The sequence below is a fragment of the Podarcis muralis genome, chromosome 17 (assembly GCF_964188315.1).
Source record: "Podarcis muralis chromosome 17, rPodMur119.hap1.1, whole genome shotgun sequence".
Lineage (NCBI taxonomy): Eukaryota > Metazoa > Chordata > Lepidosauria > Squamata > Lacertidae > Podarcis > Podarcis muralis.
The window spans coordinates 41600599-41617305 of NC_135671.1; the positions used below are offsets into that span (position 1 = coordinate 41600599).

A 16707-nucleotide genomic window follows, 5' to 3' on the forward strand; every position below is an offset into this window, starting at 1 on the left:
CTAAGGAACCCACCAACGGGCTCCGAAGTGAAGAGGGGGAAGCGGCGCGGTGCTGAGAGTCATCGGCTATTTCCGTGGAGGGAAGCCGCATTGCTGTTGCCGGAGAGCGCTGCCTTTTCCTGGAACAGTTGGGACTTTAAAACAACAACCCGTGAGTAGTACGGAAATTGGATCCTTTAAATATTTTTAAATTCGACACTGATCGGGGAAGGTACAACCAGGAAGTCTGCCTCCCCTTTCTGTAAATATTTTAAAGCAAAGAACCTCCAACTAAGGTCGTGGAGAACTCTACTTTTTATAAAAGATTTTAATTATACTGATTGAAATTACAAGAAAACTTATTTGGAAGCAGGGGAACCTGCGGGAGAAGAACTAAATTTAAAAACCGACGTGCCACCCCCCCTGGACCCGGGAGTGGTCCGTGAGAGCCGGTTTAGGAGTAATTGAACAATTTGACAGCTGTCAAGTTAGCTGTCAAGATACAAAAAGAGGATTTTGTCTCTGCTGCTTATATTGGTTACAATGTAAGTATTGGTTACAATTTTATGTTTTAAAAGAAGGAAGGATTGCTACAATCTAACGTATGGAACTTTTGGCTCTGTGCTGAAAGGAGTTAAAAGAAACTTAAATCCCCCTAGAGGGAGTTTTGGGACATTGCATTAAGAACCAGCTGAGAAATTGTTTTCTGACCTTGATATGTTTAAGAATGGCAGTTGGTAAAGAAATACAGTCTGAACTGAACAAGACTTTCTTTCTCTTGGGAAAGTTGCAAGATCAAATAGGTGTTTTGACTACAAATGTTACAACCTTGGGCACAAGAGCCAGTTCTAGCAATGAACTTGATAAGAACTTGGTACAGGATTTCTACTTACTGAACAAACAGAGGAAATTGAGAAGGAGAATAATGCTGCCATTGAAGAGAAAAAAGGGGGGGACCCAACCCTGCAGATGCAAAAGGTCAGCTGTAACCTGAAGCCTGATACGATGGTAATAAGAAGAAACAAACCTCTGAAGATGGAAGCCTGGCCTGAATTAGAAAATGAAAAATGGAGAGATCTCCTTATCTGGAGATCATATGACACTTGGATTATAAATTTGATTCAGTTGGAAGTTGGAGCTATAGGGACATTTGGAATCTTAAGGAGAATGAAACAAGATGTGGAATACCCTATAGGCCTTACTTTCAAGTACGTAGGCCTGGCTGGAAGAAACGTGGATGCTGCAGGGCGGGAGCCCCATCGAGATTTGGTCTTGAATATTAAAGACTATCAAAGAGACTGGCAGAGGGGTCAGGAGAGAGACTTAAGAGCCTCGGACATAAGGTCACCGGGTTGATGGTTTTATTTTGGGATCTGTTGGGACTGAAACCGGGAAGGGGGGTGGGTGGAATGAAAAATGGGAAGGGTACATGATATAAGTTGCTTTTCTGTTCAATCTTTTTTTTGTCTTATTTCTAGGAGAACTGGAAATCTGTGGAAGGGAACCTTCTTTCGACCTTAGGGAAATGTTTTAAGAATAAGCACCGTTATATAGATTTGGACGAGAATTAAGTTTGGATAAAGTTAAAAAGCAGGTTATATAAAGAAAAATATGGTAAAACTAAGGCTTTGGTGATAAGGACTTGATGAACTAACAATTTGAACTGGAACATAAGGATTTGTTGAATTAAAAAGAAGCAGGTTAAAATTTATTGACAAGGATTTGCCGAATTAACAATTTGAATTGGAATACAAAAAAGGGAGGTAGGAGGAGGTCTGGGAAATACGTTAATGGAAAATAAGTTATGGAAATTTTATGTGTTTTTAATTATTTTAATTTTTGTATTTTTGTTATTTTTTCTTTTTTCTTTTTGATTTTTTCTTATTGTATTAATATTGAAAACTTTAATAAATATCTTATAAAAAAAAGAGAGACTGAATTCTGACAAGACAGAAGTACTGTTTTTGGGGGACAGGAGGCGGGTAGGTGTGGAGGATTCCCTGGTCCTGAATGGGGTAACTGTGCCCCTGAAGGACCAGGCGCACAGCCTGGGAGTCATTTTGGACTCACAGCTGTCCATGGAGGCACAGGTCTATTCTGTGTCCAGGGCAGCTGTGTACCCGCTCCATCTGGTACGCAGGCTGAGACCCTATCTGCCTGCAGACTGCCTCACCAGAGTGGTGCATGCTCTGGTTATCTCCCGCTTGGACTACTGCAATGCGCTCTACGTGGGGCTACCTTTGAAGGTGACCCGGAAACTACAACTAATCCAGAACGCAGCAGCCAGACTGGTGACTGGGAGCGGCCGCCGAGACCATATAACACCGGTCTTGAAAGACCTACATTGGCTCCCAGTACGTTTCCGAGCACAATTCAAAGTGTTGGTGCTGACCTTTAAAGCCCTAAACGGCCTCGGCCCAGTATACCTGAAGGAGCATCTTCACCCCTATCGTTCTACCAGGACACTGAGGTCCAGCACCGAGGGCCTTCTGGCGGTTCCCTCACTGCGAGAAGCCAAGTTACAGGGAACCAGGCAGAGGGCCTTCTCGATAGTGGCGCCCTCCTTGTGGAACGCCCTCCCACCAGATGTTAAAGAGAACAACAACTACCAGACTTTTTGAAGACATCTGAAGGCAGCCCTGTTTAGGGAAGTTTTTAATGTTTGATGTATCACAGTATTTTAATATTCTTTTGGAAGCCGCCCAGAGTGGCTGGGGAAGCCCAGCCAGATGGGCGGGGTATAAATAAATAAATAAATTATTATTATTATTATTATTATTATTATTATTATTATTATTATTATTATAGCTGTGGTCACACAGTTTTTTGGGTTTCTCTCTCCTCCTTCCTAGTGAAGAACTGCATGCAGTTGCTGCTCCTTCCTTATATCACAGAGCTGTGAAGCTGGGGTTCTTTGTTCGTGCCTTCCAGCCCCAAGCCATGCTCTGCCTCTGCTTCCAGGCCTCTGTTTTGTGCTTCTCAGCTGGCTGCCTGGAAGCTTCTCGATCCAAGTCCCTAGACTGATTGGTGGAAGGCAGACTGCAGTAGATAAGGGATTAAGGGGAGGAGAGGTAATCTGAAAGCTGCAGTTGGAAAGGTATGTCTTGAGGAAGGCTTGACGGATGAGAAGGAGGCAGGGCTTTACTTCTTCACCCAAGTGATGGTTTTCATATGCCCCTCTGACATGTCCGAGCCTGAGCTTTGTGATTTGAAGGATGTCAAAATAGTGAGTACCAAGGTCAGAGAGATGCGCTCACAGCTGCTGTAATACAGTCCGTATTTTTTATTATATATAATAATACCCATATACTAGTGTCTGCCATTCTCCACTGAATAAACCCAAAATGAGCTACAGCTCCACATAAACATTCAAAGCATAAAACCAGGCAACCGAATAATCAATAATCACATCTACCATCTTAAAATATGAAAATGTATAACCAGCACCCGGTTTGGGGGGGGGGGAAAGAACCCTGTTGTACAATGTGGAGGGTCCTGACCCCTTTCCTAAGGCAGCCCAAAGTCTGCACCAGCTGGGCCTCCCCAGAGAAGAACTCCCACATCTCGGGTGTCACTGCAAAGCATGGCTCTGCTTTCCTGCCAAACCAAGACGGCTGGGCTGCCGTTTTCAAGGCTCCCTCAGCCTTCCTTACCGGTGGAGGACGGTGCTTCGTTTGAGCGGGGCCACAGCCAGGTGTCGGAGGGAGAGGGCGTCGTCATAGAGGGGAAGACGGTTCTGTGTCAAAATCCGGAAGAACAGAAAGGAAGTAAGGGACGATTTAGGCCAACACAGCTGTTTGAACATCCTACAGCAGGAAGTTTGCAGGAAGCCACGTCTGTGTGCTTCTGAGAGGGTGGCACACACACATTCAATCTACAGTAGCCAACGGGATACCCTTCAGATGTTGTGGGGCTACAATTCCCATCAGCCCCCGCCTGCATGGCCAGCTACTCCTGCATTCATGTGAGCATTCATTTATTTTTAAAATTAGCTCTTTGTTTTTCACTGCTATTGCAACATCACTTATACCTCCTATGTGTTCCAGAACTTAGGACGGCTGCTATACAACCTTGTCAAGACTGCCTAGTCACACAGAAAGGAGCTTTCCCTGCTCCCTTGCCAAGCTGCTCACCCCTTCAGAAATTAATAGGAACAGAGCCAGTGTGCCTATTAACGCAGATGATGTAAAATAAAAGTTTGTGTTTGTGCTTAAGAATTTGTTTAATTGTATAAAAACAAGACTTGGTTTTTATATAGTAGCAAGACAAACCCACCAAAGCAAACACAGATTTCAGTTGCTTGGAGAAAACAAGCTAATTTTTGTTTATTTCATTTACAAACACTTCTGTCTCTTCCGAATCCAGGTGTGGCTGGTGTGGGGGAAGAAGCGCTACACTGGAAGAAGGCCCTGGAGCAGCCTTCATGCACAGAACTTAACTGACCTGCCTATAAGGCTGGGATGGGAAGATTGCTGGGAAGGGTAGTTTTCCTGCCACCCTTCTTACATAGAAGAAGAGTCCTGCTGGGTCCGGCCAAAGGTCCATCGCTCTGCTCACCCATTGTCCAGGCAGATGTTTATGGGAAGCCTGCCTGCAGGACTGGAGTGCAACAACACTCTCCCCACTTGGGATTCCCAGCAGCTGGTCTACTGGGGCATCTGGCCTTCGACAGCGGAGGCAGAACAGAGCCATCACGGCTGGTAGCCATGGATCGCCTTCTCCTCCATGAATTGGTCTACTTCTTTAAAGCCATCCAAGCCGGTGGCCAGCACTCCTTCTATGCAGTGGGTGAAGAAGGGCTTTCTTTGTCAGCCTTCAGTTTCCTGGGGCGGCCCTGAGTCTTCCAGTATTCCCCTCTAGCTGGGGATTTTGTGTTTGAGGGATACACCCATTCAGTGGCAGTTCCAGGGCTTGTTGGGGGGTGGAGAGGCTTCCTCAGCCACGGTGCCCTCTCAGTGGGGCCCCTTCCTCCTCCTCCCCATTGCTACAGCTGCCCATTTACTTCTCTTCCCCTCTGGCTCCAATGTGCGCCACCTAATCCTCTCTCTATTAACCCCCCCCCCTTATTGAGGTGTACATTCCCACAAGGATTGTGCAATTATTGGGCAGACAATTATGTTTAAAGTGTTTGCTGCTCGGCTGATCTCTCCACACATGCCATTTGTTCAGAATTTTAAAAAGTGAATCAACAAACTGGAAGATGGGGAAAGGAAAAAGGGAACACCTACTGGTGTGAATGGGAGCAAGCAGTTTTGATCTTCAACTGCAGTTGAAGTGTGTGTGTGTTTGTGTGTGTAGCGGTGAAGCTAGGCTTTTTTTTCACTCGGGTCAAAGACCCAGTAATGGCACCCCACGTGCATTTGCATACACACACAGGCTGGGAGCCTCAATGGTGCCCCTTGGGAGGCATCACCCAGAGCAAACCCCACCCCCCAAATAGCTGTGGCACTGGCGGGTGCACTGGTCTAATGAAGCCAAATTCAAAAGGATAAAATGTCGTCTCCAAGCAAGATCCAGCTCAAATGTGGACAAGCCCTGAGAAGCTTGGCTATGAAAAGTCTGAAGCAGTTGATGGGCTACTTCTTGTCTCCCTGCCCAGTTGTGAGCCTGAGGGGCCTTCAAATGCCAGTCTCTGGGCCACCCATGGGTGTAACCTGGGGGGGGGCGAGTAAAACAATAGAAATACTTAACTAACTGACCCATCACATTGGTTCTGTCCCCCTAACAAAAATCCTACCTATGCCCATGGGGCCACCATCATATCTCACTCACTTTGCTGTCACTTTTGCCTCTCCCAAGCCCACAGAAAGTAACCTAAAGCCACAGAGCCTCCAGATTCTTGTGGTATCAGACTTACACAGCTGGAACTCCCCAGTTAGTAGATCAGAAAGATAAGAGGCCATTTTGGGGGGAAGTGAATATGAAAGAGGAACCTCCTCAAAGCACAGATTCCCGGCAGGGGAATGTGTGCACTTGCACTTGTGTGCCAGAGACAGACAGAGAGAAAGACAGCTAGCTGGGTTTGCTTTTATAGTAGCTGCCTGTATCTTTCCCTCCATTGCCAGGATTCTTAAAATGGGGAAGAAATGAGCTTTAAACATGCCGTGTGAAGGCAGCCTGCAACTCCTATCATCCCTGCCCACTGCCCATATTGGCTGAGGTTCATCTGGAGGGCTGCAGTTTTTCAACCCCTGCAAAAAAGGAAGGGGATAGCATTGCAGTTGTCCTGGGAAACCAAGATTAGTCCTTTTCCTCTTCTTAACATGCATTCAAAGCCAGTGTGGACCTGGGACACGAAGGTATAACACCCCCACCCCCCGGGGTGACCTTGGGATAGTCGCTCTTAAAGCAGGGGCCAGGATGGGGCAGTGGAAGACCATGTATGCTGCCCTGAGTTCCTTGAAGAAAATGAAATATTTGCAGTAACAAAATTATGAGAGCTAAAGCCACAACTGCAGGTACAATCTTCAGGAATCTGCTGTGACATTTATGAATTCAGCTCACAAATATAACTCAGAAAGGCTTCGAAGGATCAACTAAATATTTGGTCAAGTTTGATTAAAACTCATGAAGAAATTTATGCCCCTCAAAAACTGGAGGTCTATGGGCTAGAAGTGTCTGTTTTCAGATTCCCCAATCAAAACAGCAATCCAAGGAGAAACTGCAATGGGTTGATCTCCACTGAGGACTACAACAACACCCCCCACCTCTTCTGCCAACTTTCACAGATGAATGAGGAAAAGCTGCCCTATGTGGGAAGTTCCAGTAACTCCAGTGTTGCTTTTAGTTTGGATTTGTCTCTTACTTCTTTGACGTTTTCATAGTTTGAGTCAGATAAACTCAGGGCAGCCCGGAACATTTCAGTGACCGCATGGTATACAAACTCATACTGCTCCTGCCAAGAAAAGAGGAGATATGAGATATGAGAGGAGAACGTTGATCTATAAAGGGAAGCTCCGAATGCCCTTAAGGTTCAGCCACACTCGAGGGAAGCGGTCACCAACTTTTTGAGGCCCATGGACACAGTGGAATTTTTGAGCAAGTGCCATGGGTGCCATGCCTTCTCTAGTCCTAAAGATAAAGGGTAAAGGGACCCTTGACCATTAGGTCCAGTCACAGACGACTCGGGGGTTGCAGTGCTCATCTCGCTTTATTGGCCGAGGGAGCTGGCGTTTGTCCACAGAGTTTTTCTGGGTCACGTGGCCAGCATGACTAAGCTGCTTCTGGCGAACCAGAGCAGTGCATGGAAATGCCGTTTACCTTCCCGCTGGAGCAGTACCTATTTATCTACTTGCACTCTGATGTGCTTTCGAAATGCTAGGTTGGCAGGAGCAGGGACTGAACAATGGGAGCTCACCCCGTTGCGGGGATTCGAACTGCAGACCTTCAGATCGGTAAGCCCTAGGCTCTGTGGTTTAACCCACAGCGCCACCCGCATCCTACAATCCCAGAAAAGCTTACCCACAACTGACAGAAGGAGAGGACGTGTGCACTCACTTTGCTTTTCCAAGGGACCGGGCAAAACTTGGATCGCAAAGAATTCATAGGAGCCTTGAGAAGCCCATGCAGCCCAAAGAGGAGGTGGGAAAAACATCCGCCTTCCCACTTCCTCCTTCAGCTCTGTGGGTTTTCCAAGGGAGAAAAGGTAACCACCCTCAGCCCCTCATGATTAAGTGGTGAGAGCATCAGGGGAGCTCAGAAGCCTTTTGGGACATCAGGTGAAGCCCTCGAGGCGACCCCTGCTTTAGGAACACCAAATACCAAGATATGAAGATAAAGAGCCTGTACACTAAATTAGTCTGCTGCCCCCTGGTGCAGTGTGGGGTACTGTCTAGTGCTGGAGTGAGCCCCACCAGTGCCTGAGGCGGGCACCTGCGCAGCGCAATGGGGGAGGGCACACTGTGGGATGGGGTGCGCTGCCAGAGTGACTGCGTCCCTGCCGGGCGCCATCCAGCTAGAGGGCACCGGGAGCGATGTGGTGGTTTGGGTACCCTGCAAGCCCAGCGCCACCCAGGGCAATTCACCCCTGCCTAGCTACTGGTGCCGTCCCTTTGCCAGATTCAGCTGCCAGTCCAGCCATCTTAGAATGCTGGGGAACTCTGTGAGGACACACATCATCTTTGCTTCGGGCAGCAAAATGTATTGGTGTGGACAGGAGCGATGACTGCGGGGGCTCACCTGGGTCTGAACAGCAGCTGGTCTCTGCTTCCTCATTTCTAGGACAACATCAAAAATACTGAAATGCGGGGGGATTCTCTGAAAAGTAGAGGAGAACTGGGGAAATGTCGGCAATAATAATAATAATAATAATTTTATTATTTATACTCCACCCATCTGGCTGGGTTTCCCCAGGAACTCTGGGCAGCTTACAGTAAAACATCAGACATTAAAAACTTCCTGATACAGGGCTGCATGATATCTGACTCAAGGACCTTCATTTGGGTTCCCACATTTGCCACTCTGCTTTACTACTCCCTATTTCATTTGCTGTTTCCTCTGAGCTATGTGAGGGTATCATAAGAGGTATCTTCCCCAAAGAAGCAGAAGGCAAGGGAAGATGCGAATTTTGCAGGGATCTACCAAGTACTGTATCTTGATGTTTGTTGTGGGAGCTGAGACTCTGCAGTGCAATAGTCCTCTCCAAGGGACATTTTTGTTCCTCATTTTATATACAGATGGAGGCTATATATGAAATTATGGACTGTGTCAACTCAGACGGCTGGAGAAAGGTTATATTTTTGAACACTTATCCCCACCTCCAAGTGTAAAAACAAAACTACTTGTAAGTAATAGTCTTATTCTGATAAGCTAGTTTATGAACAACTGAATTGGTTCCTAGGAGGGGACAGTCTTGTTTCCATGGATTATATGTAGGCTGTTTCAGGAGCCTTTTTGGCTGAGGAGGGTTCAAATGCTCTAAATGAATAAACAATGTCCAGAGTTCTGCCATATATAGAAAACAGATTTAATTAAAGTGTTGCATGCAATGCACAGATGTAGCAAGAGGTTCACTACAAAACACACACTCACTGGCAAAGCCAGAACAGGCACTCGTCACACCTGGTTCTATTCCGAACATATTCCAAACAGAGATGCTTCAGGAATTCCATCTCTTTTGGGGAAGAAGGGGCAAATTCTATTAAAATCAAATTCTAATCATATTTCAATTAAACACCATTTTTAAAAACAAAGTCTACATGACATTTTATCCATCTGTCTGTCCGTTTGTCTGCCTATCCACCCAGCCAGCCAAGAAATAGCCAGACACACAGTCACTCTTTAAACAAGAAAACAGCAACAGTGTCTGGTCAAACATCGTTCCGATATTTGTTGTTCCAACAGACAGAAATATTGGAACAAATCCACCCAGCTTCCTCAATCCTCCATCCCTCAGATCTGACTTGCCTAGAAATACCTGTTTCAGGAGCAGCTGCCGTATGTATTCCAGGGTACAGATCACACCTGTCCGGCCACAGCCAGCACTGCAGAGGAGGAAAGAGGGTGAGAGAGGGTCTGCAAAATAACAGACCTTCTTTCAGATCACATCCAGCCAGGAATTGCAACACAAATGAGAACACTTTGCCATTTTGTTTCAAGAAATTATTTCAGAAAAATCTTCTTGGTTCATCCCCATAAATATAATGGCAGTGTGGACTTCCGGTGCTTCCTGTCAAAATGCGCGCAGAGCTTCGCAGTAGCGGAGACTGGCAGGTGAAGTACAGTGGTACCTAGGGTTAAGTACTTAATTCGTTCCGGAGGTCTGTTCTTAACCTGAAACTGTTCTTAACCTGAAGCACCACTGTAGCTAATGGGGCCTCCTGCTGCAGCCGCGCCGCTGGAGCAAGATTTCCATTTTTATCCTGAAGCAAAGTTCTTAACCTGAAGCACTATTTCTGGGTTAGCAGAGTCTGTAACCTGAAGCGTATATAACTTGAAGCGTATGTAACCCGAGGTACCACTGTATAAACAAGAATAACGAGGCAATTGTCCTTATAAGCTCCCCACCCCCATGTCCAGGGAGGGGGTGAGCTTCACCTGCAGATCTTCTGATACCCGGCTCTCACTCCAGATGGAGGCAGGAGGCGCTGGGTGCAATGCGCTTCGCTTATTGGCAGTTCTTCTGTACTTTGGAATTTTAATAGGATCTAATTTACAGACATGTACTGGGCTAAGGAGACAAGATAAACTGCTAAATAAATCAGCCACTGAGCGACAACGATCTGAATTGGAGAGAGGAAGATTTCCACCATAACAAGGTGAAGTATGACTGGGGGAGGGGAGCCTTTACCCTTTCTGAATATATATTACGTTTGGCTGCATCAGTGATTCGGCAACTCTTTCCCAGAATATCAATGGATTGATAAAAAGCAAGAGGAAATCAAAGAGAATAAGATAATATTTATGGATTTTTTAATGGAAATGGGACTGCGTGAGAATGTTGATACGATTGAAGCTTCTAACTTCCACTGAATTGCAGTTAAGATTATGGTTCCTTGATCCACCAGAGCAGTGGCAGGACACCAGATCATTAAGAACTAAGTATTGGAAGAGAAAGGATATGTTGGAGTTCTGCCTGGGGCTATGGCAGAGTGCCAGACCTTCGCTCAGACAAACAAAGATGGTGCAGTGGAAATAACAGCTTCTGAGAACAGAAGTGAAAACGAAAATGTGGAAGCATAGGTGCCTTTTATGATCGAGTTAAAGCAGGGAAAAGGAAGAAACAACTGGAATTAACATATCACACAGGAAATTTATTGGATATAAATTCTGCTTGCAGAAATAAAAGTTATTAAATATGCAATTACGAATGGAAGTCAAGAAACAAGTGGCTGTCACAAAGGATTAAGGTCAGAACTGTTGTTATTGGATTAATCAAGATTATGAAAGGAGGAAGACATAAGAACTTTGTAACCAGAAAGCCAGTACATGGGAAGTCATCTCAAATTGATTAATTTAGTTTTTGAATAATAGGCTCTCTTTCTTTTTAATTGGATTGTAATTTGGTAATGTGACAATGTGGCTTTTATTGGACTTGTAATAAAATTTATTATACCAATAATAATAATAAAAATATGGCTGTGTGCCCAAGCTTGACCCCCTCACTGCTCCCCTCTAACTCCAGATCACTTATGAATGGGTTAAAGCACAACAAGTTCAGTGCAGATCCTTGGGAGACTCTGTGCTTCTCTCCTTTGTGACTTGTGGGGACAGCCCATTTGTTCCTGCTCTTTGCTCCCTTTAACCAGTTACTGATCCTCTAAGAGGACCCATCCTCTGACCCCACAACTGTGGTGTGGTCTGTCTATAGGGCTTTGCCCTGGGGCTGCCCCTTACCTGCAGTGCACACAGATGGGCACAGTACTCTCACCCTGCTTGCTTCTCACTTGCTCAATCATGCCAAGGAAGTGGCCATAAGTGTCTGGGATGCCCCGGTCTGGCCAAGCCACGTACTGGAAATGGGATAGCTCCCGCTCCTCCTGGGGGGAGGGGAGAGGTACAGATCAATATCACCACGTCTGAATGGGGCTGACACAGAACAGGTGGTAGGAGAGGAAAGCCATTTGCACCCTCTGACATGTTTATGTTTGCTAATGCAAGCACCTGATGCCACCTCAAATTAAAACCCATTCTTCAAGACTATTGAATGGTTTGTCTTCAACCAAGGAACTCTGGAACTCTGGTCCCGTGAAGGCCTGTCTACAGCACCGGTGGCAAACCCTAAACGCACAGGCCTTATCTGCCCCTGGACGATTCCTTGTGGGTCTCAAACCCCTTGGTATTTGATGGTGGTAATGAAATGACTGCACTGCAGCAGGGGCTCCTTTTCTCCTGTGCCACTGCCGCAGGGATCTGGAAGGAACACTGACATTTCCCGACCTGGATCTCTGAGCGCTCTCCCCTGTTTGTGGAGCACACCAGTCTCTTAACAGTGGTCAAAAGGAATGGTGCTTCACTCAGCAGCAAAGAAGCTGATTTTGCCAGCAACCATAGTAGGGATAGGGCCTGATAAGGTTCCAGGCAATCAGGACGAAGCCTGCTATAAATATTCAGAGCCCCGCCTTGTGCTCCTGCCTGGTCCACAGAGCAGTGCTTTCTACTTGCTGCTCCTTCAGCTTCCAGCTCATGCAGCTGACCTTGAGGCCCCAGAGCCATAAAGTGCAGCCCCAAGACCTGGACTTGGGTGTGCCCCACAATTCCAGTGGGCCTTGCCTAGCAATTAAGTGCCATGGAGTAGCTTTACCTTCTGAAAGGTCAGGGTAAGCATCCGCAGAATGACATCTGGATTGAGTTCCTGTTCTTTAACCTGAGGAAGAGACAGGAAAACCGCCCATCACGTTGTTCAAAATATTCTTATCTCCCCAAATGGGAGACATCTCATTTGCTCAGTTACGCTGCCCACCTATAATATAGGCTAGAGATAGAGAACTCTTCAATCCCATCAGCCTCAGTCAGTGTAGCCAAAGCTCAGGGATGGTGGGAACTGTAGTTCAGCAACATCTGCAGATCCACAGGTTCCTTATCTCTAATGTAGGTACAATTGGACAGTGTTTTGTTAACCATCACAGTTCTGTTTTATGGGATAGCTTGCTTGACATGAGAAATAGCTTCCTGACAAACTTAAACCCTGGCGATTGTCATTTTGTGAAAGGGTTCGGGAACTTTGACCAAATTCTCAATACTCTTGCCAATGGATGGAGTTCACTGCAGAAGAAGTCTCAGGGGCAGAGACCATGCCTTTCTGCAGAAGGTCCCAGGTTCAATCCAAGGCATCTGCAGGGAAAGGCTGGGAAAGAGCCCCACCTGAAAGCCTGGAGTCAGTGCAGGCAATTTAATAATACTAATACTACTACTACTAATAATAATAATTTATTATTTCTACCCCACCCATCTGGTTGGGTTTCCTAGGCCACTCTGGGCAACTTTCAACAGAACATTAAAAACAGAATAAAACTTCAGACATTAAAAACTTCCCTAAACATCCCATTTTGAGCTAGACGGACTAATGGTTTGACATGGGATCAGGCAAATTCCTGACTGGGCAGGAATTAAGTATGGGACGGATCCAAGAAGCACCTTGTAGCCACACAACATGTGATGCAGCTTATGGAGTTCGCTGACACATGAAATGGCAAAGGTAACTTAGCTGGTTCTCAAAAAAAGATGAATTAACTCCCAGGGAGAAAGGCCTTTCAGTATCTCTTTGTGATGAGCAGGGCTAGTTCCAGGTTTCAGGGGCCCCCTGTAAAGGGAAATTTGGTGCCCCCGGCCTCCATGTTGGTGGGCTGAGGGTGGCAGGAATTTCCCTCTGTGCTCTGGAGCAATGCAACAGTGGGGAACATGGTGGGAAATGTTAGGTGTCAGCCTGAAGATCCAGCTGCTCAGTGTGGAAGGGCCCAGGGCCCAGGAATTGCCCAAGGGTGCCAGCTCTAACATTATGTCTGGTAAGAGAGCAAAATTTCTAAGCGCAATATACCTCCAAGTACCAGAGACTGTGGGACACGGGTGGCGCTGTGGGTTAAACCACAGAGCCTAGGACTTGCCGATCAGAAGGTCGGCGGTTTGAATCCCTACGATGGGGTGAGCTCCCATTGCTCGGTCCCTGCTCCTGCCAACCTAGCAGTTTGAAAGCACGTCAAAGTACAAGTAGATAAATAGGTACCGCTCCGGCAGGAAGGTAAACGGTGTTTCCGTGTGCTGCTCTGGTTCGACAGAAGCAGCTTAGTCATGCTGGCCACACAACCCGGAAGCTGTATGCCGGCTCCCTGGGCCAATAAAGCGAGATGAGCGCCACAACCCCAGAGTCGGTCACGACCGGACCTAATGTTTTTACCAGAGACTGTGCACAAACTATGTGGCAGCTATAGTGAGCCCGTGGCCCTTAAGGGATAGCTGCACTACAACTCCCATCATTCCTGGCCATCAGTCATGCTGATGGGGCTCATGGGAACTGGGATCCAATGACATCATGAGGATGGCAGGATAGTCAGCCAGTCCTGCAACAGGGGAGGGCATCATGTTTGCACTCTTCTTGTGTGTTTCCAGCAGGTGCATCTGCTTGGTTTCGACTGCTGGTATCAGAATGCTAGATGAGATGGGACTTTGGTCTGATCTAACAAGGCAATTCTCAGGTTCTTAACGACAATTCCCAGCCCTTCCTTAGTGAGAAGAAATGGCCTTTAATCCAGGTTAGGTTGGCAGTGGAGATGCCTGTGCTTGTGCATTGATGAAGAACTGTGCCAGCATCCTCCTTCCGCAGGCAGCTTCTTCCTGTCCATGTGTAACAACCTCACCTGTGCCACAGAGAAGGATCCAAAATGCAAGGTTTCCTCTGCCAAAGGCCAGTAGCGCTCACACTTTTTCTGAGAAAGAAAAGGCATAGGAAAGCAAGAAAGGTTAGGTAACATGGCTGTCCTCAAAACCTCAAGGCCCGGACGAGAGACCCCATGAGGCTTCCTAGCCTCCAAATACCATCTCTCCTTCAGGAGGCCTCACCTTGCCTAGTTCCACTTCCCGACAAGCCATGACAATCACCTGCAATGAAAGGACATCATGAAGCAGTGGTGGAGAACGCCAGGCCCAGAGAGAACAGCGGGGTGTGTAGAAACTGTACTACGGTGCATGGGTAAAATTTACATTTGCTGCTCTGTGCACTTTTGCTTCTGGCACCACTGGGATGTGGCCCAGAAGGTTTCACAGACCTGAATGTGGCTGTCGGGCTGAAAAAGGTTTCCTTGCCGCTGCCATAAAGGAGCAGAAACATTAATTTGAATTTGCTTTGAGAGGGACTGTTCACCAGATGCCTTGGTGTCAGAGAAACTGGTCTTATACAGATCAATCCAATCTGCTGGGCACAATTTGCACTTCAGAGCTTGCTTTAATATCTAGGATATTACTTGTGATTTGCCTGGACAACTCACCTTCACCTTGTACTGCCAAATCATGCGCCAGAAGTCCAGCACTGTGTGTGGAAGAGGCCCCTGGGTTGCAATATAGCACTGCTTGTTATCCACACCCTGTGGGAAGAAAAGAGAATCGCAAACGTGAACTGAACATCATGCATTCTGCAGAACACCCTGTCATCACCCCTGAGCTGGAGAACAGCATTCTATTTGAAGATAAGTGGGGATAAACAAAGGAGAGGGAGGGCAATTGGTTGGAGATTAGAATGAGTCAGAGGGCTTTGGATAATTCACCCATTTGATTTGTGCTTGACAAAAATACTTTGCATTCCATTGTAAATAGAATGGTCAGTGCTAAACTGCAACTGGGGTATGTATTGTCCACTTCTATAACATTCATGTTCTCAAAGCAATATTCTCAAATGTGGAAAATTTAAGTCAGCTCCTGGGGAGTGCATGTATCTTATCGCTAAATTTAGGATTCCTAAGAGTCTTTAGAGTATGATACGGAAGGAACAGGGGGGGGGGTACCCATCCTTCCCCACCGCTCCCTGAAGGGGTTCGAGGCCGGCTGGGCACTGCAGGGGCCCCCGCACCATTGCATAGGCACCACACTGTACCCCTGCCTTGTAAATAAAGGGCTCTCTTTCCTGTCTTCATGCGGGCGGAATAAGCCCCATCTTTCCTATGCCTTTCTCCCACCCTATTCCTAACGTGAGTGTATCCATTCTTGCTACAATGTGTCCATTTTGTTTCGCTTTTGATCACCAATACGGAATAGGTCAAAAAGCATAGAAAACCTTTGGAAATTGATATAAAATCAACCATAACTCCGATTTCCTAGCTCTTGGTGTCATTCAACTCAGCTCCCTTTGGACTCCATGATGGCACCCCGACCTCCATAATCCCTGAAGCGGCAGGGCACGTACACAAGAACTTCTTAATCCTGTCAGATCGTCCTGCCTAACCCTTCCTCCGGGCAATACCAGGTGGCAGACGATGCATATCACTGTCCCATTGTCCTGCCACCACCGGTACTCAAGAAATGTTTATTTATGTATATCCCTCACTCTGCACATTCCCCCTCCCTTGTCTTAAATGTTAATCAGTGTAACCCCACCTCTCTGTAAACATATTCATGACGTGTGTAAAATATTCATGATGCAATCCATGAAACCCAACCTTCCCAAAATGTATTCATGACGTTTCGTGCACTGTATTCTGGGACTTGGAGGGAACTTTTAAAAGTCTATGTCGCCCCATTCTCGGGGTTCAATCTCGCCTTGAACCTGTTGCGCAATAAACTTGGATCTTCTGCTGCTTGCTCCTGTCTCCGGCTGAGCTCATTTTCCTCCGCAGGGACCCACGGACTTAGTCCGATGAGCTGGGTGGCAGAGCAGCCTCGCACCCAGATTTTGCCGTAACAGAGTACGTTGTCATCCCACTGTCAATTTTAACCATGAGGACTAGAAATGTATTCTAGTAAACTGGGACTTTTAACTGATGGTAGGAAGAGCCTTCAATTCTGTCTTTTGCCATAATGCCATTCTAGTGTGCCTGATGGAACTTATCTGCTCCACTTCCCAGTGGGGAGGAGTTGCGGTGGACCGCATGGCCACCCACTCCCCACCGGGGGCGGGGGACTTTGTCCCCCATTGCCTGGGGGATCCCGGCCACGTCAGAGACCAGCCAGCCAATCCGCTGGCCGGCGGGGTGTGGCTGGGACAGTTTAAACCGAGGAGCGAGCTCGCTTCCTCAATCACCCTCCCTCCCTATTTGCAGGTTAGGCACTGGCCTTGCTATGGATTTCGGTTGGTCGCCTTGGTTG

General features: G+C 46.9%; 1 protein-coding gene across 3 annotated transcripts in view; it reads right to left on the reverse strand.

Annotated features, from left to right (window-relative positions):
• PTPN18 (protein tyrosine phosphatase non-receptor type 18) overlaps positions 1–16707 on the reverse strand; it is a 41082-nt gene that overhangs the window by 10261 nt on the left and 14114 nt on the right. For 2 of the 3 annotated variants that reach the window (XM_077920979.1, XM_077920978.1), the window contains exons 4-12: positions 14898–14993; positions 14473–14511; positions 14271–14339; positions 12221–12283; positions 11314–11456; positions 9395–9461; positions 8158–8253; positions 6785–6874; positions 3633–3715 (exon numbers count right to left, since the gene is read on the reverse strand). In XM_077920979.1, the coding sequence (XP_077777105.1) occupies positions 3633–3715; positions 6785–6874; positions 8158–8253; positions 9395–9461; positions 11314–11456; positions 12221–12283; positions 14271–14339; positions 14473–14511; positions 14898–14993 (746 nt within the window). The remainder of the gene's footprint in view (positions 1–3632; positions 3716–6784; positions 6875–8157; positions 8254–9394; positions 9462–11313; positions 11457–12220; positions 12284–14270; positions 14340–14472; positions 14512–14897; positions 14994–16707) is intronic. The other variant, XM_028711988.2, reaches the window with a different exon arrangement.